This window comes from Lycium barbarum, chromosome 12, assembly GCF_019175385.1.
Source record: "Lycium barbarum isolate Lr01 chromosome 12, ASM1917538v2, whole genome shotgun sequence".
Classification (NCBI taxonomy): domain Eukaryota; kingdom Viridiplantae; phylum Streptophyta; class Magnoliopsida; order Solanales; family Solanaceae; genus Lycium; species Lycium barbarum.
Genome location: NC_083348.1, coordinates 96,372,806 through 96,395,544, shown reverse-complemented (window position 1 = coordinate 96,395,544; position 22,739 = coordinate 96,372,806). Strand labels below are relative to the sequence as shown.

General features: G+C 39.5%; 2 protein-coding genes and 1 non-coding gene across 3 annotated transcripts; 2 read left to right on the top strand and 1 right to left on the bottom strand.

Moving 5' to 3' along the window:
* Window positions 1–239: 239 nt before the first annotated feature.
* LOC132621599 (heptahelical transmembrane protein 4-like) lies at window positions 240–4,955 on the top strand. The gene is made up of 5 exons (XM_060335928.1): window positions 240–320; window positions 408–572; window positions 709–988; window positions 1,899–2,196; window positions 4,076–4,955. The coding sequence occupies exons 3-5, from the start codon at window positions 729–731 to the stop codon at window positions 4,727–4,729; spliced, it is 1,212 nt and encodes a 403-aa protein (XP_060191911.1). The 5' UTR covers window positions 240–320; window positions 408–572; window positions 709–728; the 3' UTR covers window positions 4,730–4,955.
* A 168-nt stretch (window positions 4,956–5,123) lies between these two features.
* Window positions 5,124–5,197, bottom strand: TRNAT-AGU (transfer RNA threonine (anticodon AGU)). The gene has a single exon. It is a non-coding gene; the product is annotated as a tRNA-Thr (tRNA).
* A 3,348-nt stretch (window positions 5,198–8,545) lies between these two features.
* On the top strand, window positions 8,546–10,460 carry LOC132621827 (putative glycosyltransferase 7). Its single transcript, XM_060336274.1, has one exon. The coding sequence runs from the start codon at window positions 8,922–8,924 to the stop codon at window positions 10,299–10,301; it is 1,380 nt and encodes a 459-aa protein (XP_060192257.1). The 5' UTR covers window positions 8,546–8,921; the 3' UTR covers window positions 10,302–10,460.
* The last annotated feature ends 12,279 nt before the right edge of the window (window positions 10,461–22,739 follow it).

Here is a 22,739-nt window from a genome sequence, read left to right as displayed (position 1 = left end):
TCACATTGTGAGAGTGATATTATTTTTTTAGGATGGAAATAATTGAAACGTAAGTTGTTAAGGGGATAAATAAATAGAAATTAAGTTTAATTTTCAAATTGAGTTTTCGTGCCAAATTCAAGAGTTAAAATATGTCTTTTCTCTAAAAGTTACGTAGAACATACATTATGCATTGTAATTTGTCAACATCAAGACAAATCACCTTCAGCACGACATCTATTTTTGAAGGCATCTCATCAGTCCTTTTTTCAATTCTCTATTTGCGTCTTGTATTAAAAGAGCACGTTGCATCGACCACGTAGTAATAAACGGGAGAAATGGTTCGATCCTTTAATTTATTTTGATTTTTTAAAGTTTTACGATTTCAATTCTTATACTAACTAACAACCACTTTAATTTGGTTACAGCTCCATTCCAAACGAACTTCTTTTTTTTCTTCTTCATTTGCAGAATCCCATCCCCTAATTTTCCTCCAAAAATAAAGGCTTAGGATTCTACGATCAAGAAAAAAGTCACCATCATCCCTCTTGGGTTCTTTCTCTTGTTCTTGCCGGGGCAATTTCTTGTTGAAGGTATGTTGTATTAGGAACTTGTTTACAGCATACCCATTTATAATTTTCTTTTCTTGAATTCAGGTTTTCTTTTAAGACTCGGATCTGTTGGTTTCTTCTAACTTGTAAGCGTTTTGTGTGTTGTTATTCTTGACAGCTAAAGAATTGAAGGTGAAGATGGGGAAGGACAAAGAGGAAATTGAAGAGAAATTGAGTGGTTGTGAGTCAAGGGAGGATGAATTATTGTGTGGTTGGAAGGAAGGGAAAGGAAAGAGATTATGGAAGAAAGTGAAGTATCAGCTGGTGGAGTACCATTCGTTGCCTGGCTATTTGAAAGACAACGAATACATTCTAGGTCATTACCGGGCCGAATGGCCATTGAAGCAAGCGTTACTTAGCATTTTCACAATTCACAATGAGACCCTCAATGTTTGGACGTAAGAATTGAACTTCCATTTGATACTTTTTATTCCCTGTTACATTCTTCACTTTTAAAATCCTTCTTGCCTCTTATTGCATGATCACAAGTTTGGATGTTTTATACTTTTATTGAATTGAAGCCTTTTTTCCTTTTACATTCTTTGTTTAATAATTGACTTGATTATATGCAGAACTACTGATCTTTCTATTCTTATGAGTATCTCCCTTATTATTTGGTACTGTAGATTAGAAAAGATGGTCTGCTCTGCGACAAGTTTTAGGTATAGAGGTCAATCAGTTATTTAGCTGTTGTACTAATATGAGGATCTTTACAGGCTGAACATGTAGAATTTGTGTTTCTTTGTTTGAAAGGGTTATTGGATCAATTGTTATAATTAATAGAAATATGATGCCAATTACATAAAGTGTTTCATCAGTGTTACTGCTGTCTGACCAAGGATAAAATGCTACTTTAAGTCTTTTACATTCTGGATCAGAAGTTTGGGGCTGAGAGGGCTTAATAAGTGTGCAGCAACAGTTAGCTACAATCCGAAACTGATCTATACAATTGCCACAAAGTTAAGAAAAGACTCTTGCATCCTAGTGAAAACGATGACAAATGCTATGCAAGTCATATTCAAAGAGTAAACTGTGCATTCTATGTTTGTACCTTGTAAGTGTTTAGGTACATCAGTACATGGCTGACATCTTGGTTTTGCTCTTTGAATTTCCTTACTAAACCTCTACTTAAGCGGCAACTGCTGTCGTAATTTTACCTTCAGCTCTTATTTCATGTTGTTGCTGGTTCCTTTATGTTATTGGTTCATTGTTGGTTAAATGTTCTATCTATGCTATCCTGATCCCATCATACTAATTGATTAAAAAAAAAATTACTGACCAGAATCTTGATTTTCCTTCTTGTTATAGGCATTTGATAGGGTTCTTCCTCTTCCTAGCGCTGACCATTTATACTGCAATCCAAGTTCCCAAGGTTGTAGATCTACATTCCTTACAGAATCTCCCTGATGCGCTGAGAAAGGCTGATTTGCACAAATTACAAGCAGAACTTTTGACTTGTCTTCCTTCTTTGCCGCATATGCCTGATTTGCACAGATTTCGAGATGGTTTGCTAAGATCCCCCTCTAATTGGCATATTCTTGACCTCCTGACTAACTGTCTACCTGAGCGATTTTCCCACAGCAACCATACGGATGTTTGCGTACTGGTAAGAATGCCTTATTCAACTACTGGATAGTGTCTTCTTAGGCTGCACATCAACACATGTCTGGAAGAACCATTGCTTCTAATGACTTTTCAGATTAATAACTATAATTACTCAGACACATTTTATTGCTTGTTTTGTTTGATTTCTTCTTATTGATTCAACCGTTCACTCTGTAATAAATGCCACTAAGATGAATGCTTGGCCAGGAATTCACAAATCATATCTTCTTTTGAGAGAATGGTGCGGCCTCTTTTTATATCTTTCATTCCATCTTCTTGCTTGTTTGGTTAAAGAGAGTGTTAGATAAGACTATCCTATGGCCAAACTCTTCTTGTTGACTCACAATTTCTAATTTTAAAATAAACTAGTTCATGGTTGATTGGTTTCTGCTGCACCATTTCCTATAAACATTGGTAATATAACTTACATATTCTGCCTTTATTTTCTCCTATATCAGAACCTTTTGAATATTTGATAGGAATCGCCCATGTCATGTTATTCATTTGACAGTCATTTTACATTTCTTTCAAGTCCATTGCCAGTTCAGCTATAAAATTTCCAATCTCAGCATACAAACATTCCAATGAGTGCTGATGGGTCTCAAATGCTTGATAATTTAATAGTTGACGCAACTAAGCAGTGATATCTTTAGTTTTCTGGATCTCTTACCTAACAAGGACAGGGACCAGTCATGTATCATAAAGAAACAAAGGAAAGAGGACATGGAGCTGTTAGAATGTTGTAGTTGTTACTGATGCTTAATATAATAATTCTTCCAAATGAAATACAGCTTTGTGTACTTCACTCCTGGAAAATTCAATCTACCAAGTTCTCCTTGTTCTGGTAGTTATCGATAAGATTGTCTTTTGTTTGAGGTTTACCTTTACTCTCTATGGGGAGAGTATGGTATTTAATTTACTTAATTTATTTTTTTCTTGTGGGGCTGGGCTGGTCTGCTGCCTCAGGTATGGTATGTGCAGTCCTTCTCAAACCTGTACAATTTCCGGTGGTTTTGAACGATTGGAAATCATCTCCCTATTCATCTGATTATTCGGTTGTACCTTCCTTATCTTCCTAAAGCTTAATATTGAGTGTTTGTTCTTATTTAGCCTTCTTAGAGACTAAAGGACTCTGTTAATCTATCCCCTTGAAAAGACCATCACGTTTGTTTGTAATTGGGTTGTCCAAGAGCAAGATAAGAGGTCACCTGGATCGCAAAAACGGGACACTACTAGATTCCCCAACGAAAAGTCTTTGTATAAGTTCCCTTGCACCTTAATCTTTTGTTATGATTAAGGTTGAGTTATCCTTCCTCTGAATTGCATAAATTTGAACGTTTCCTAATGTTTGCCTTTTTGATCCACTCTTTCTTCATAATACAGGAAGGTATTCAATTCATCATAACTGAAAACATAGTGGTATTCAATTCATCATAACTGAAAACATAGTTATGTAGTAAAATTCTTTTTTTTGATTGGCATAGTTAAGTAGTAATAGTGTTATGTCTAATGAGCATGTCTCTACAAAGTCATTGCATGTAAACTTTCTACTCTCAGGCTCACTCTCAGAGTTTGTCCCTACGGTAACTTGGAGCTCGCCCATTTTTCTGATAGATTCAGCCAAGCAACCTTAGAAGTGCTTGCATATGGAAAATTAAGTGAAGGATGGTAGTTTGATAGGAGTTAACAAATTGTTTCTGGTTGATTACATCCTTTCAAGCGATGCTACATATTAAGATTCTATGCAAGATAGCTGAGGTCTTCTATTTATGATTGCTTCGAGTCCTAGGGAGACGTAACCCGATTTCGGAATAATCATGATGAATTAGTTGGATTTCAGGAATTGATACTGATATTTCACTATTGTTCGATTTTTGCAGCGGAGTGTAAAGGAAGATGTGGCTAATATAATAGCACCATTGCTGGTGAGACCAATAACACGCTGGCCATTCTATGCTTTCCTTGGTGGGGCAATGTTTTGCTTGTTAGCAAGCAGCACATGTCATTTGCTTTCTTGCCATTCAGAACGTGTATCATACCTCATGCTGAGGCTGGACTATGCTGGTATCGCTGCCCTGATATCAACTTCATTTTACCCTCCTGTCTATTATTCCTTCATGTGTTACCCCTTCTTTTGCAATTTGTACCTGGGATTTATTACCCTCCTGGGAATTGGCACAATATTGGGTTCCCTCCTTCCTGTGTTCCAGACCCCAGAATATCGAACCATTCGAGCATCTCTATTCTTTGGTATGGGATTGTCAGGTGCGGTACCTATTCTGCACAAACTGGTTCTATTTTGGCACCAACCCGAGGCGCTTCACACAACTGGATATGAACTTTTGATGGGTATATTTTATGGCATTGGAGCACTGGTATATGCCATGAGAGTTCCAGAAAGATGGATGCCCGGGAAGTTTGACATTGCTGGCCACAGCCACCAACTATTTCATGTACTTGTGGTGGCAGGGGCTTTTACTCATTACTGTGCTGGGTTGGTTTATCTCCGGTGGCGGGACCAGCAAGGGTGCTAGAACAATTCAAGAACTGAAAAATCAGTGAGAATCCTTAGTAATGCATTAGGTTGGCTCAATTGTACGTAAATGTAGAGAAGATGTGTTGTTGTTTGCCCATCTTCGTTAATAAATGTTCCATTTAGGAACGATTGTCAGGTAATTATCATGTAGTATATGATCAGGCGCAATATGTACTAGTGTATTACGTTTGATATGATCTATATTGAAGTGTATTAGAGAATGATTTCGTGGAGTAAATTAGATTTAGTTGGACCAATGGACTGTAAAAAATTAAAAGGAGTTCCGAAGCAGTGAAGGAAATAATCATAAGCGCTACTACATAAGCCGTATGTGTGAACCTCTTTGCTTGTACCTATTACCTAAAGTCCTAAAATGAGCAAAACCAGAGAATTGCTCTCGTTGAGAGTCGAACTCAAGACCTCCCGCTTACTAAACGGGTGCTCTAACCAACTGAGCTACGAGAGCTTGATGTCTACGCTTTTTTATTTCGTTTAAGAATTAGTGGGCGTTTGGCTATAAACATTATTCACTTTTTTCCGGAAATATTTTTCCACGTTTTTTACTTTTAGCATTTGGCCACAAAAATTATTCACTTTTTTCGGAGTTGTACTCCGAAATACTAAAAACAAGAAAAACTTTTTTTTCAAAAAATTTCAACTTTTTTCACTTTTTTACACTACATTTCACCAAAAACTACAATTTCAAAAACTATGGCCAAACACAACTTCAACTCCAACTCCAACTTCAAAAATTCCAAAAAAGTGAAAAAGTTTTTGGTATTTATAGCCAAACGGGCCCTTAGTATCTGTCAATAAAAATTTAAAACGAAAATCACAAAGAAAATATGTTGTTCTTTGGTTTTGTCAAACAAGAACTGTCAGCTGGGACACAATGCATTACTGCTACACTAAAGCCTAACATACTATCACGTGATGAACTAACTCCAGCCAAAATTAAATCTCCTCCACTCCTTAAATACGAACTGTTCCCAGTTACTAACTATTATATCTTTCGCGTCAAATTAAATTACAACAGTGTAGCTAGGAGTCTTAAAACCTTTAGTGGGATTCAATTGGAAGACCAACTTTGACAACGAAAGAGAAGACGTGGTATCGCTAATTAAGTGCCTAAGGTCTAATTTAAGCAGACAAACAGCTAACTTTACAAACGTCATCGTCTAAGATATTGAAGCAATAAAATGTATATTACCATTGTCCTAACCATGTCACTCTTAAAACAAAAAAAGAAAAAGGAAAGACGTAGCCTGAAATATTTATGTCTGTGGTGAACACAGTATACTATTACAACAGTCAACAGATATTTATGGATATCTCTTCGAAACTACAAAACTGCTCGTTCAATTTTGTGAATATAAACAATAAAGTAACGGGGTACTCGAATTTGTCTACTTTGGATTAACAAAATGAAACAAAGTATCCATAAAAAATACGAGTAATAAATAAAAAAAGATCTGAGGGAAATCTGACACAACTTATTAAGAAGTCACATGGGAACGTAAAGGGAAGGCGGAAATAAGGAGGTAGGACTTGGATTTCCTCTGATATAAGATCTACGGATTGGTAGTTAGTAGTAGTACTATTAATTTGTGCTCTCTCCGTCTTAATTTATGTGGTACTTTTCGTTTTTCGAGAATTAATTTAATAAAAAATTAAAGTTAAATTGGATTAGATTTAACTCAATATTTTAATGCTAAAATTTATATATTTGAAAACTACATGAAAAGTACTATAAGTTACAACTTTTCTCATATCAATTTGGTGAAAAAATACATCTTAGAATATTGATCAAAGTTCATGCAGTTAAATCTCGAAAAGCGAAAAGTGTCATATAAATTGAGACACAGGGTTATTATTTGTTATTATTTTATGCTCATAGGTGATACAATTATAAGTTCATAAAACAGCTAGCTAGTATCTTTAATTTCCCTCCTCACCGTTTGGACACATGGCTTTAGCTGAATTACCCAATCCCGTCACCCATGTTAATCCTTAATGAGTCATCTGTTGTTTAATTAAAAAAATAAAACTATTTAGGTGTTAGAATCCTTTGGTTTACGGATAGGATAGGTGAATTATAGTAATACAGTACCATCTGATCAGTATGGATGGATTAAATTTAAGGAAATTGAAATACAGGGAGGCTGTGAATTAGATTGCAACGAGAGAATTAAGAAAGATAACGATACTGAAGTGTTATGGATAGATGTAATGTAAATAGTTCTCATTAGCTTGGTAAATAAGATAATATGTTGCAATAATATTTTGGTAAAGTCCTTTTATATATATCTTTTAACGTACGTGAAGTTAATTGAACAATAACAATGATTTTATGGCAAATATCAAAGCTAGTTGAAGTAAGTATTGTAAAATTTCATCATAAACTAATTAGTTCTTCGTTAATCCACTTGAATTCTCTCCTTCTTGTTGGGGTTTGAAATAATTCATATTCATATAGATGGGGCATGTAAACAAAGCTAATAAAACAAAAACAAAGTAAATCCATTTCATCCGAATTTTGGTTAAAGAAACACTAAACATTTGGCTAATGTGACAGGGGCAAGGTGAGAGATAATAAGAGTTTGGTTGGTGGCATTGTAGGTGATTGGATGGGAATTTCGCAGTTGAAGAAGTTCAAGGTTAGGGTTTTAATTAGGGGTTGAACTAATAGAAAATAATGGATTACGTTCTGCCACGTTCCTCTATGGGATTGAACAAGAGAAGATTATAGTCTATTCAGAATAAAATATAGCCAATTACTATATATTGGACTACTTTAGTCCGCAACTAACTTACTCCAGTGTATCAGTTCTTAAAACCAAATATCACACAGGTATACATCTGGCCTTTTTACCTTTCAACGACTACTAGGTTTAAGGCAAAGTTACCGTTCTTGCGAAGAAAAGAAAGAAGGAAGATAAAGTAACTGTAAAGTATAGTGATAAAAAGCGGTAAAATTTCCATATTCCAATATTCTTCCTAATGTGTTTGTCGCTGGGACTATTAACATCATTAGGGTTGGACTAAAGTGATCAATATCAATAAAGTTGGAATCTGATGTAGCAAAAAGAATTGGTAGACCTGATTAGCGGTAAAAGCCGACAATTACTCGAAATAAACGGCAACTTTCCATTACCCAACACACATTACTAACAAATACTCCCTCCCTCCTAAAAAAACTTGGACACTTTTTATTTGAACATAAAATCTTTAATTTTTTTAAAATAAAATTTAACTATTTGAAAATTACGTAAAAAGTATTATAAGTTACTATAATTAAAAACTTAATATATTTTAAAAGACATATGAAAAGATTACTGTCAAATAACAACTAGTTTGACTCTCAAAAAGTGAAATTTTTTAATTTTTTTGGAACGAAGTGAGTACTACACTCCTCCATACTAAATAAATGTTATTTTAGCAAAAATTATGCCGAAATCAATAAATACAATTTTACTAAATTATTTTTATTAATTAGATGTTCTTTTTTAAATTAAGCAACAAGAAAAATAAAACTATTAATATAGTTAAAAATACTTGTCAATTTAATCTTGAATTTGTAGGGACATTCATTTGGGGACTCTTTTTTTTTTAAAAAAAGTAACACTTATTTTATGACGGAAGGAGCAATAAGCTCGAAATTCAAAAAAGCAAAAGCCTAAAGTGTCGGTCATTTTCCACGTGTCCCACCTATTTTATCACTTCACCGCTTCAGCACCACAAACAACAGAAACACCACATAAATCCAACATTTGGTCCCCAAACTCAGCGTACTTTAGTATTACGCACTAGACAGCAAAGAAAACCCCTATTAAAAGCCGCACCAAACCGATTAACAAGTGCCAAAGGGTCGGTCAATGGCACAAAACAAGCAAGTTAAGTGAAGCGATGAACAACACTTGCTTCAGCCATTGTCTTTAGTCACTACACTTCACCGACACTCATAATTTCCATCTCCCATTTCTACTTTCTATCGTCACCCATTTCACATTTCCAGAATTTGCATACTTTCTTTAGTTACTGCCAAATTTGCTGTTATAAGTCTTAACACAGAAACAAAGCTGGACACTACTCCTAGTACAATGTCCAGTAGATGGTGACAACACTCAAATTTTGCTACTAGACGAAAAGCCAGCTAGCTTGGCCTGGTAACGTATGCCTTCTCACATAAAATGGTAACTCCTACTCAGTTAGCCCAAACCCAAAATACATCTTACACATCAATGGCACCAAATAAGCAAAACTGTAGGAGCAAATTTTCTTCTATTTTCTCTGATGGGTTTCTCTTTGCTGGTGGAAGTATTGTTGCTTTACTAGTGGTATGGGCCTTTTGGTCCTTTATGAGCACTACCCCAAACACCGATCAAAGCTTTTTTACTCCTCCTACCAGCAAGAAATCCACTTTGGAAACTTCGCCCGACCCAGTTTCATCACACTTCGATTTAAGATATGATCCGCCTGACCCGACTTTCTATGACGACCCGGATTCGGGCTACACTATGGAGAAACCCATTAAAAACTGGGATGAGAAAAGAAGGCAATGGCTGAAGCTGCATCCCTCATTTATACCCGGGTCAGAAACCCGGATTCTGATGGTTTCCGGGTCACAATCCACACCGTGTAAGAACCCGATTGGCGATCATTTACTTTTGAGGTTCTTCAAGAACAAAGTGGACTACTGCAGAATCCACGGGTACGATATTTTTTACAACAACATTTTATTACAACCTAAGATGTGGTCGTTTTGGGCAAAAATGCCCGCGGTTAAAGCAGCAATGATAGCTCATCCAGAATCCGAGTGGATCTGGTGGGTCGATTCGGATGCTGCTTTCACCGATATGGACTTTACACTTCCATTGGAAAGGTATAAAGCCCATAATTTTGTAGTCCATGGTTGGGAAAAATTAATATATGAGCAAAAAAGCTGGACAAGTATCAATGCTGGAGTTTTCTTGATTAGGAATTGTCAATGGTCTATGGACTTAATGGAAGCTTGGGCTAAGATGGGTCCGCAATCACCTGAGTATGATAAATGGGGTGAAATTTTACGTACCACGTTTAAAGACAAGATTTTTCAAGAATCAGATGATCAATCGGGTTTGGCGTATTTACTCTTGAAGGAGAAGGAAAAATGGGGTGATAAAATATACGTAGAAGAAGGATATTATTTCGAAGGGTATTGGGTGGAAATTGTGGGGACTTTAGATAATATTACAGACAAGTATTTAGGTATCGAGAAAGGGGAACCTAGGTTAAGGAGAAGACATGCTGAGAGAGTTGGTGAGAGTTATGTTAAGGTGTGGGAGGAACACCTTAAGGATGCAGGGTATGGAAGGTATAGTTGGAGAAGGCCGTTTATCACACATTTCACAGGTTGTCAGCCATGTAGTGGGGATCATAATCAGATGTATTCTGGTGAGACTTGCTTTGATGCTATGCAGAAGGCTTTGAATTTTGCTGATAATCAGGTGTTGAGGAAGTATGGGTATATGCATAAGGATTTGCTTGATTCTTCTTCTGTTTTTCCTGTGCCTTTTAACTTTCCTGCCTAATAGATTGCTTTATTTCTTTGTTAATTTAAAGCTCTATATATAAATGTGTACTATATAGTCTTGTTGTATAGTCTTTTTCTTTTCTGGCTTCCTATTTTGATGGTGCAAATTGGAATATTGTAACGTTGACGTAGTTGTAATATGGAGTTAACTTATATATAGTGACGACTTAAAAGAAAATTACGACATTAAAAAGTGTACTTTAACCCGTTTTAGCAAGTAACTATTTTTCACATTATTAATTTCACTTGTCAAGATAGAAGGTTATTTTGCACTATCTTGTTATATGTGCAAGGGAAAAAAAAAACATCTAATATGAGGCATATGTGCAAGGGAAAAGAAAAACATCAATACAATACATGTGAGTGTAATTTTAAGGACAAAAATGCAAGGCTTAAAAGCAACTTGTATTGAGAAGGGAGACAGAACATGTCCGGAATCAAAATGCCCCCAAAAAATTATTTTGAATCAAAATACTCCAATAAAAAAAATGTTACAAAAGTACTTTTAGCGCAGTAATTTACTGCGCTAAAGCACTTCACGGAACCGTTAAGTGCTATAGCGCAGTATTTTACTGCGCTATAGAAATCTTTCTCTCACCTATAGCGCAATAAAATATTGCGCTATAGGACTCCGCCATAATCCAAAACATTACATTTTCACTTCTTTTTACGTAGTTTAGCTGTATATTAATCATGCTTTGAGATTCCGGAACTTCAATATTTTATATAGAACTCTAGTTATATTTGTACAATTAATAAAATAGGCTCAACACATCAAGAATACACAATACTTTGGATTGTCGTTTTAGTGATTGAAAAGTGCTCGAAGTCTTTTTTTGTTTGAAGACTTGTAGTCATTAGCTTTAAGTTATTCTTGGTTCCAGCTCCACGTTCAGGTGCGGAAGAAATACTTTCACCGGCTCCTCTTCGGTCGATTGACTTTGTCGACATTTTAGGTGAAACTTCTTCGGAAGACGCTCCCCTACAAAGGAGAAGATCCGGGGAAGCGACTGCTGCTGAAGCCGACAAAAGGACCGATCCAGTACCGGAGAGCGAAGCCCCCACAGGCGCTCGTCCGTCTCCCAAGCATGAGCCTGCCACAACTGCGGAGCCCCCGGCCTTTGCCAAAAATATTGAGGCTGCTCCAAGTTCATCTACTCCGGTTCTGCGGGTGGATGATTTTGACTATATGTTCTCGAGCACCCCCCCCCCCCCCCCCCGCGCTACCGCCGAAGCAGCGGGCTTTGGTCATCTCCCTATTCCTCGAGCCACGAGGCCGGCCAACCGGATCTCCGAATCGGGCGCCAGGGTCAGCTTGGTAAATATCTTCCCGGCCCCGAGCGTGGAACCAAGGAGAACCAGATCGGCCGTAGTCACTGTCCCCGAGGACTGCAGCTTTCTATCGCGTCCGGTGGGCGTAGCGAGCTATTTGCAACCCCTTATTTTTTACTCGGACAGGCGCAAAATGACCGGGCTCACTTGGCAGTGCCTCATTAACGAGGGTATGCATGCAAGCAACCGGGTAAGCTCTTCTGTCATCCTTGTATAGTTTATCTGTGGATTTTATCCTTACTTCGCCTAAGCCTTCTGACTTGTTTCACCTGCAGAGTGTGGTTCTGGTCAATGAAGCTTTCATCTTTGCCCAACACGAGATAGACGATCTTCGAGGGAAACTGGACGCCGAGGGCCGAGAAACGGAGAAATACCAACATCTTCTTCGGGAGAAAGAGGGAGAGTTGAATCTTGCGGCCGTGTTGGCCAACCTTCGGCCTGAGCTTGATGCGGCTAAGGGCGAAAACCGTCGTCTGAAGAGTGAACCGGCTGCTATGACCGATTATAACCGGAGCCTTAAGGCTGACAAAATCGGCCTTGGCCAGGATAAAGCCCAGTTTTCCTTGAGGTTGGATGAGCTCGAGACCACGGTTTCCCAACTCCGGGGGGAACTGGACTCGAGTGAAGGCTGATGCTACGGGCTTGGCCGAGAGGAACCGGCAGCTAGAGTCCGAGGTTGCTTTGCTCAACGAGCGCAAAAGGGTGTTCGTAGAAAAATCCGAGGAGGGGTCTCGGATATGGGAAGGTCTAAGAGCTCAGCTCGAGGGGGCGGTTATTGCCAATGACGGCCTTAAGGCCGAGCTAGAGGCAGCCAATGGTAGGATAAGTGTCCTTGAGGAGAACCGGGCTGATCTGGAAGCAAAACTGGCCAAGGCTGAGGCCGACTTGGAAGAAACCTGGAGAAGTGTTGAGGCGGCCGAGGCTCATACTGCTATTGTCGCCGAGTATGAGAAGTGGAAGTCTCGGCGAATCACCCTCGAGCGAGCTGAGCACGGCCTTTCGGATCTTCCGGCCCTGATACTTGAAGCAAAAAGGATGGAGGAGGAGGCCAACCGTGCCCTTGGGTCCGAGTCAGATGACACCGAGCGGACCGGGTCCGAACACTCATCCTCCTCTAGCCATGCCAGATAGCATGGGGCCTGTGCTTCATCCTTTGTTTTTGTGTTTTGCCTTTGTAGGATTTTGGTTTTTGATGTAAAGAGCATCTCTTGTATATATATATATATATATATAAAGAATGTCTTTTCCTTGTTTCTTCGTTTTTGGATGTTTGCTATTGTTTTTGCCATGATCGTTGGTCCGTTTTAGGACAAGTCGACTCGTAGTCGTTAATCCATCGTGCCCATACGTCTTATTCGATATTTTGGGGCCGGTGGCTTATCAAATTTTGGCTTGGATCATTGTGATCTCGTTGCCTTTGCCAAATTTCGACCATGGTACCCGGCGTAGGGTATGCGAATGAGACAATATCGAAATACTGAGGTTATCAACTGGGCAAATTGTATTTAACAGAAAGCTGTTATCCCAATTTTTGATAACTTTGTGTTTGCAAAATGTTTGTACATATGAGAATTTTAACCCTTTCTTACTTAGCCGTAGAAAATGTAAAATGGGACACGATTCGTTATGATCGTTTGGTCCTTACATCGGAGGCTATGGCCGGTGGCCGGGCCTTAGTTTTGCCGTAGCAAAATGCTAAATGGGACACGATTCGTTATGATCGTTTGGTCCTTACATCGGAGGCTATGGCCGGTGGCCGGGCCTTAGTTTTGCCGTAGCAAAATGCTAAATGGGACACGATTCGTTATGATCATTTGGTCCTTACATCGGAGGCTATGGCCGGTGGCCGGGCCTTAGTTTTAGCGTATCAAAATGCTAAATGGGACACGATTCGTTATGATCGTTTGGTCCTTACATCGGAGGATATAGCTGGTGGCCGGGCATTAGTTTTACCGTAGAAAATGTTGAGCTTCTCTGTCTGCTTTAATCGGGGTCGTCTTCGGTGTGACATAGTACTCCCTTAGCACTGATCCGATCTCCGAGGTCGGGTGAGTGCTATTATGTCCCCAATCGGAGGGTGCGACACCGAGTATCCGGGGGCTTGCCCTTCATATTTGTTAAGTAATACGTTGTACTCGTTGCCTCATTAAAAACCTTGTCGGAAAACCCATTTTGGGACAAAACCGTACTAAGGAAAAGAGTGCAACACGTGTTTTCAGATCTAGATTCTAATTTTGTCCCGCTCTTGACTTCCTGCAAAAGAGAAAGGTTAATAAGAGAACATGGGGAGACCATACCTTAGCAGTAGTATCTCTTTAGATGGGCCACGTTCCAGTTGTTACGCAGATGTTGCCGTCTATGGACTCCAATTGATATGATCCTTTGCCCGTTATACCGGTTACCTTGTGTTGACACCCAATTTTGTCCCTCTTTTATTTAATTTACCCGGGTTTTAAATTTACTGACGAGCTAAATACTTTATTTTTCACAATATTTTATTGCTACTACTATTAATATCACAACTTTTATTTTTAAACATTATAAGCATTACTTTATCACAAATTTCAAACGGTTAGTCATCGTCTCGTTTTCGGGTTTGGAATCGTTAAATTAATTACAAGACAACACTTTGTAAAATATTTATTCTTTTACATATTAATCATTTATTGTCTTTACATAGTACATGTTGTATCAGTTATTAAATTAGAAGCCCAAAACTAATTAAATAACGGAGGAAGGACTAATATTTTTCAGCCAAATTAATGGCCCAAAATACAAATACAATATTATTTTTTTCATACCCAAATAATTAGCCCACATTTTAATACTCAACCCACATTATCAGCCCATATTTAAATTAATAGGCCAGCCCAAACGGACCAGCCCATTACCCGACCCGACCCGATCCAACTTTCCCTTTTAACCTAAACCCTATCCTTTTCCCTTTTTTCCCTGACCCGCCTCCTTCGTCCTCTCTCTCTCATCTCTCTCGTTTCCTCCCTTCTCTCCCACTCCCTTTCGTCGTCTCCGCCTCCTTCCCTCCTCCATCTCCGCCGCACACCACCCCATACCCTGTTCTCCTTCACTTTCCTCTCCCTTTCCTCACTTCCCTCTACGTTACCCCTGACACCCCTCTTTCATCGCCAACCTCCTCCACACCCACGTTTCTCCTCTGACACCACCCCACACCACCTCCTTCTTCGTCTCTCTCCTCACGTTCTCCCCACACCCACGCCTCTGCCATCTTCCCTGACACTTCCACCACGCCTGTTCCCCGCTTCCTCTCTCTCATACGCTCTTCTTCCATTTAAAAAATCCCAATCGCAATCCTATAAAAGGAGGGGATTCAGTGTTTAGGGAAAAGGGGCAAGAAACGGGGGTCAAGATCGAGAAACAAAATCTTGGATCCCCAAAACTCCTCCAACGTTCAAATCTCCCACAAGTCTTGACCAGATTTTCTTTTTATAGCCTTGGTTTTTCTTTTAATTTTTCAAAATCAGGTCCGAACCCTACTCATACTTGAAGTTCTGGAGACAAACATAATTTCCCTTTCCTTTAACGAGTATATTGTTTCCGTCGATATCGAAACTGTCGATTCGAAAGGTTTGTCGAATTTGAGTTCGTTGCGTTCGAAACGTAGATTCGAAACGTCGATACCCGTTCACTGTACCACAAAAAGGTAATTCATTCCTCGTCTTAGTTTTGTTCTAATAATTTAGTTCGTTTATGAGTTTTTTCTTTCGTATGAGATTTTGAGCTAGTAGTAATTTCGTTAATTTAGGCAGTTTGTATGTTAGTGTAATTGAAAAGTTTCTGCTGGTAATTAGGTAGGGTTACGCGTGTTTTAATTCCCAATCAATCGTATCAAGAGGCTGGTAGTTGGCTTACTATATTGGTATGGGTTAATTGGAATTCTCTGTTAATCGACAATGTGGTAGCTGTTTGTTTAAATATGATGTGATTCATGCCAGTTGATCAGTTTAAGAGTCATGCCAGTTGTCCGAAATGATAGGATTAATGTCGAATGGTTAGTTTGAAGTTTGGTTAGTAAGGTTTAAATATTGTGTCTGCAGTAAGGTCTAAATACTGTGTCTGGGATGTTTTGAGTTTGTTTCATTGAGGTGATGTTATATTAATTGAATGAGGCTATTTGTTTTCTTTTTTTGAAAAAATCTGGAATTAATATTTATAAGTGTTTGGTTCAGTTTGGTTTCAGTTAAATGTGATCAGTGTGTATTATTTTATTCGTTTTAAAGCAATACACTTGTTTGATATATGAAGCATTGTTTTGAGTGATATGTTCCCCTAAAGTAAGGTAAGGAGTCGTTTGTTAACTCTGAATGCTATTTCTGTGAAAATTGGATGTTTCGAGCTTGTTTTGGACTGCTGATCCCATCCAGTCCTCTTTTACTATCTAAACCAATAAGATTAGGGTTTAATTATTAACTAAGTTTTTGGATAACTTGAAAATATTGTTAGCATGTTTACAGTCTTGGTAGAAATGGTTTTGACTGAGTTGGGGATTGAAATTCTGAAAGTTGTAAGTATCCTTATTGTTTTAGAAGATAAGATTGAATGAGCATCATAACTTTCTGATTTGACTGAGTAGTCCAATAAATACTTTGGCATACAATTTGAAAGGATTTGAAGTCGAGAAGCTGTTAATAATAGGACTAATTGAAACATGTTATTTGATTTCATTTCATAAGGACTAAAAGACATAAAAATGAGTTTGTTTGGACATTCTAAGTGAACTATGGTCGCATACTATATTGAAGTCGAGAAGCTGTTAATAATAGGACTTATTGAAACATGTTATTTGATTTCATTTCATAAGGACTAAAAGACATAAAAGGAGTGTTGTGTTGGACTTTGTTATTACTGTTTTGAGTCATTAAGGCCTTTATAATATGAATCTCAAATGTATGTATTTGTACCCATGCCCATATCTGTTTCTGAGATTGTCTCTGATTTAGTTTGTTTGTATAGTGACTGCTATACGACTTATCTTGGCTATTTCCCTTCTGTTAGATGTGCTGCTTAACCATGTTGTTATTACAAACAAAAAATCAGTAGCCCTTCTCCTCTTTTCGCACCATTCTGATAAGGGATTCTAGTAATAGACTAGCACATTTTTTTCCTCTGAAGATATCTCCGGGGTAAAAGTTAACAGAAATCAGTGGCATTCTTTCTTTCAAAGTTTTCCCAAGGGCTGTTTGGTAGCAGCAGACATCAGTACTAATCTTCTTTTTTTTTCTTCTCTGAAAACTGCATGAACAACATGTTTATGTTTGGATTAAGTTCTGAGTATGTTGTTCTATGCAAGCATGATCTGTGGCCTGCTAAGTGACTAAGTCCAAGCATGATATTCATGTCCTATTTCTATAGATGATACTACTTGCTTGCCTGTTGTTAATCCTGAATTTATTTGCTTTTGAACTTGTCTATACTCTATGCAAAGTTTAGATGACTGACATACATGTTTCCCAAATCGCATGGAATCTGGTCTTATCACCTCCAAACTGCCTACTTTTAAGAAATGAAACTCTGTATGAATTTGTGCCTCTTTTTAGTTGTCCGTTTTGCCCAGCATGGCTTTGTATAAGCATATACTATCTGGTTCTCTCTCCCTGTCTGGTTTAAACTGATTTTGAGTTCTTTGAAACCCACCTTATTTGTTTGCTTATAATAGATACCATTATAGCATGGTGATATTGCTCACTTGTTATGATCTTCAAGAAACTTGTTGGGTATTTATTGGAGTACAGGACTCTGGATTAATATAGTTGTAAAGCATGTCTCCCAAATGTGTGCTATACTAGTTGCTTCTATGGCTATTTGTCCGAATCCAGCATAAGTCTTACCTTGTCCATTCTCTTATGATTTTGTGTGTGTTTAAGTGCCTTTATTCATTATATAGTAGTAGTGCTTGATAGTAGTGTGTAAATGTGGTCCTGTAAATCCTTATGAATTATATTTAAATATACACAGAATATTCACAATCTACTGATCCTTTTTTAGTTTATGTTCTACATGTTTAACTTTATTCGTTGAATAGATACTAATTCTTTTTCTTTCGTTTTATGCATGGCATCTCGCGTATGAGTCCAATCGACTCGCCATCTCCTTCCGCATTCGGCGTTGGGCTGAAAGCCCGACAAAACCTCCCCTGCATCAGCCCAATCTGCAGTCATATGGAAAAACAAACTTCTGGGCCGAAGCCCAACAAAAACGGCCCACAACAGCAATACAAAGAAATTTAATTGGGCCCAAGCCCTATAAACGCAAACAGTTCAGCAGTTGAGCCCATGAAAAATGGGCCAAACTCGTTTATTCTTCTACTCTCTTCCTTATTTTATGATTGTGTATTTCTCTCTGTTTTTGTATGACTAACATTTTATTTTGTTAACTTACATAATTTCTAGTATATTAAGGATTGTAGTTTAATAATGGGTAGTTAATTCCACGAGTTTATATTCACTTCTAATTGTTTCAAAACTATTCATAGTATCTATAACATTTATTTGAATAATTGATTTTCAAAACAGCATGATTACATCTTTTGGCTAGGGGAATAATAATTTATGCTTAACAATTTAGAAATTTAAAACATCATAAACCTTACAATAACGTTAGCTCATTCTATGGAATAAAAAGGCGAACTAATTCGACAAAAACAACCTTTTCAGTTAGTTCTTTTTTTTCAACATTCAGAAATACGCATTGAAATACATATTTATCCAGAACAACTTTCAAAACTTTATTAAATAACTCTTTTTAAATTTTAGTCATTTCCTCCATATATAAACATTACATGTCCCGCTTTCTTTTAGTTTATTCTTGACTAAAACCCTTTTATGCAATTGCTATTTTCTACGAGCATTACTTTAAACAATGCTATTACACTTTCGTCTTAAAACCTTGACGACATTTATAAGCCGTGTTTACAAAATAACATTAGAAATACTCTTTTATACAAATCATTATTTTTATACAAGTTTTATTTTAAATAGCATTCTCACATGGTTATCTACAACTTTAGTCATATTTACAAAGCTATTTTCTTTCCTATAATACTATATTTACACTTAGCCTAACTAATCATAAGTCCGGTCGGTTAATCATTGTTAATGGGTCTTAAAGGGTGCCTAATACCTTCCCTTTAGACTAATTGAACCCTTACCTAGAATCTTAAGTTTCGCAGATCTTAAACAGAGTTAACTTTAAGCATAACTTTAATAAATTTCAGGTGTCCTAATTCACCATAAATAATTAGGTGGCGACTCCTTAAAAACAACATATAGGAATCTCCAATATGTTGTACTCCGCTTCAACCCGGTTAAAATGGGTGTAACACCTTGTACGGGCCTTCCCAGTTCGGACCCAGCTTTCCCTCGTTCGGGTTCTTGGTGTGCAAGGTAACTTTTCGAAGCACTAAATTCCCAACTTGGAAATGCCGAAAGTTGGCTCTTCGGTTGTAGTATCTTTCCATCCTCTATTTTTGGGCCGCTATGCGGACCGACGCACTTTCACGTAGTTCGTCTGCGAGGTTGAGATTCACGGCCATGGCCTCCCCGTTTGACTCCTCGGTGGTATACCTGAAACGGAGGGTTGGTTCGCCGACTTCCACGGGGATAAGGGCTTCGGCTCCGTAAACCAATGAGAACGGGGTTTCCCCCGTGCTCGATTTGGATGTGGTCCTGTATGCCCACAACACCTCCGGCAATATCTCCCTCCAATGGTGCTTCGATGCTTCAAGTCTTTTCCTCAGATTTTGGATTATCGTTTTGTTCGTGGATTCTTCCTGTCCGTTCGCGCACGGGTGATACGGGGTTGACACGATTTTCTTGATCCTCAATCCCTCGAGGAAATTGTTGACCTTGCCGCCCACGAATTGAGGACCATTATCACAGGTTATCTCGGGGGGGATGCCGAAACGGCAGATGATGTGATCCCATATGAAGTCGATGACTTCCTTCTCTCTTATCTTTTCGAAGGCCTGTGCTTCAACCCATTTAGAAAAATAGTCAGTCATAAACAAAATGAAACGGGCCTTACCTGGTGCTTGAGGCAACGGACCCACAATGTCCATTCCCCACTTCATGAAAGGCCAAGGTGAGATCACCGAATGCAGCGACTCCCCGGGCTGGTGAATCATCGGAGCATACTTTTGACATCCGTCGCATTTTCGGACAAACCTTTTAGCGTCTTCGTCCACCCGATTCCAATAATAACCAGCCCTGATGATTTTTCGAGTCAGAGCTTCTACACCGGAGTGGTTGCCACTGGTTCCTTCGTGTATCTCTCTCATCACGTAATCCGTTTCTCCGGGGCCCAAACACTTAGCCAGGGGGCCGAGGAAAGAGCGTCGATACAATTAGCCGTCCACTAAGCAAAAACAGGCGGCCTTGGTCCGTAGTGACTGTGATTCCTTCGGGTCATTCGGGAGCTTTCCGTCACGCAAGTAGTCGATGTACTTATTGTGCCAATCCCAAGTTAAGCCCATTGTGTATATTTTGGCGTGTCCGCTTTCTATGGTCGTGTTTGATAAGTGCACCGTTGCCCCGGGGTCAATTTCCTCCCCCTCGTCCAAGGATCCCAAATTCGCCAATGCGTCGGCCTCACTATTCTGCTCCCTCGGTATGTGCTGCAAGGTCCATTCTTTAAACTGATGAAGCACCACTTGGGTTTTTTCGAGGTACCCCTGCATCCGTTCGTCCTTTACTTCGAACATCCCGTTCACCTGGTTTGCGACCAAAAGTGAATCGCACTTTGCCTCGATTATCTCGACTCCCATGCTTCGAGCCAATTCCAAACCTGCAATCATAGCCTCATACTCGGCTTCATTGTTAGTCAATTTAGCAGTTTTAATGGATTGTCGAATGACATCCCCGGTCGGGGTCCTAAGGACAATCCCTAGTCCGGAACCTCTAAGGTTCGAGGCCCCGTCCGTGTGTAGAGACCAAATGCCCGTGGTCTTTCCCGAGGTCAGCAAAAGTTACTTTTCGACTTCGGGGACCATAGTCGGGGTAAAGCTGCTACAAAATCGGCCAAGATTTGGGATTTGATGGTCGTTCGAGGTTTATACTCGATATCGTAACCGCTAATCTCTACAGCCCATTTTGTTAATCTACCTGACAACTCAGGTTTATGCATGATGTTTTTTAAAGGGTAAGTGGTTACTACACATATGGGGTGGCATTAGAAATAAGGTTTGAGCTTTCTGGAAACGCTTACCAGTGCTAATGCCAACTTTTCCAAATGGGGGTAACGGGTCTCTGCATCCCCAAAAGTTCTACTTACATAATAGATAGGGAATTGCGTACCTGATTCTTCTCGGACCAAAACGCCACTTACCGCCATTTCGGAGACAGCTAGGTAGAGGAAAAGTGGCTCATCGGCCTTTGGTGTGTGCAGCAACGGAGGGCTAGACAAGTACCTCTTCAACTCTCGTAGGGCTTCTTGGCACTCCGGTGTCCAAACGAAGTCGTTCTTCTTTCTGATCAAAGAGAAGAAACGATGACTCTTGTCCGAGGACCTCGATATGAAGCGACTCAGCGCCGCTATCCTCCCGGTGAGCTTCTGTACCCCCTTTATGTTGTTCACGACCTCGATGGCCTTGATCTTGTCCGGGTTGATTTCAATTCCCCGGTTTGACACCATGAACCCCAGAAATTTACCAGACCTTACGCCGAAGGCACATTTCTCCGGGTTGAGTTTCATGTTGTATCTGCGGAGTACATCGAAGGTTTCCTGCAAATGCTTTAAATGGTCCTCTGTTTCCAGGGACTTAACAACCATATCGTCAACATAAACTTCCATTGTTTTCCCTATTTGTTCTTCGAACATTCCATTAACTAGGCGTTGGTAAGTTGCACCGGCATTTTTTAGTCCGAAAGGCATGACGTTATTACAGTAAGTCCCATAATGGGTGATGAAGGACGTTTTCTCTTGATCCTCCGGGTGCATCCGGATTTGGTTGCACCCGGAGTAAGCATCGAGAAAACTTAGCATTTCATGTCCGGCCGTCGCATCGATCATTCTATCGATGTGAGGCAATGGGAATGAATCCTTCGGGCATGCCTTGTTTAAATCCTTATAATCGACACACATTCGAAATTTGTTACCTTTTTTGGGCACCACCACCACGTTAGCAAGCCAATCCGGGCATTTCACCTCCCGGATGGAACCTATTTTTAAAAGCTTTGTTACCTCGTCTTTCACGAAGGCGTGTTTTGGTTCCGCCATGGGCCTTCTTTTTTGCTTCACCGGGGGAAACTTCCTGTCCAAGCTGAGTTTGTGTGATGCTATTTCTGGTGATATACCTGTCATATCTATATGCGACCATGAAAAGCAATCGGCGTTAGCTCGAAGAAACTCAATTAATTTGCGCCTGAACTCCGGGGTAAGACCCGTGCCCAGGTATACCTTTCTGTCCGGTAAGAACTCGAACAGGATGATCTGCTTCAGCTTCTCTACGGTTGATTTGGTCGCGTCCGAGTCATCCGGCATGACAAAGGATCTGGGTATCCCGAAGTCATCTTCTTCATGCACTAGATCTGGCCCGGTATACTTTGGTTGCTATTTGGGGACCTCCCCTCCGGTTATACCCTTCTTTTCCTGAGCCGGCTCCTTGGGCCGGGGCGCCGCCTCCTCTACTGCGAACATTTCCTTTGCTGCGGGCTGCTCACCACGGATGCTCTTCACCCCCTCCGGGGTGGGGAATTTCAGCAACTGATGCAGTGTTGAGGGAACTGCCCTCATGTTATGTATCCAAGGCCTGCCCAATAACGTATTATACTTCATGTCGCCTTCGATCACATAGAACACCGTTTGCTGAATGGTTCCATCCGTGTTCACGGGCAACGAGATCTCCCCCTTCGTAGTTTCGCTAGCCATATTGAACCCACTGAGTACCCGAGCCACCGATACGATCCGATCTAGCAGCCCTAGCTATTCGACCACTCTCCATCGGATGATGTTGGCCGAGCTACCTGGGTCAACCAAAATACGTTTAACCTTAGTTTTAAAGATGAGTATAGAAATTACCAGCGCATCATTGTGCGGTTGAATGATGCCTTCCGCGTCTTCGTCATCGAAGGAA

What these genes read in the sequence shown, in the direction of transcription:
- LOC132621599 (XM_060335928.1), top strand. Translation starts at nt 729, where the DNA reads ATGGGGAAGGACAAAGAGGAAATTGAAGAGAAATTGAGTGGTTGTGAG. An exon ending in GAGACCCTCAATGTTTGGAC is followed by an intron (nt 989 to 1,898) that starts GTAAGAATTGAA and finishes TTCTTGTTATAG; the next exon opens with GCATTTGATAGGGTTCTTCC. An exon ending in ATACGGATGTTTGCGTACTG is followed by an intron (nt 2,197 to 4,075) that starts GTAAGAATGCCT and finishes CGATTTTTGCAG; the next exon opens with CGGAGTGTAAAGGAAGATGT.
- LOC132621827 (XM_060336274.1), top strand. Translation starts at nt 8,922, where the DNA reads ATGGTAACTCCTACTCAGTTAGCCCAAACCCAAAATACATCTTACACA.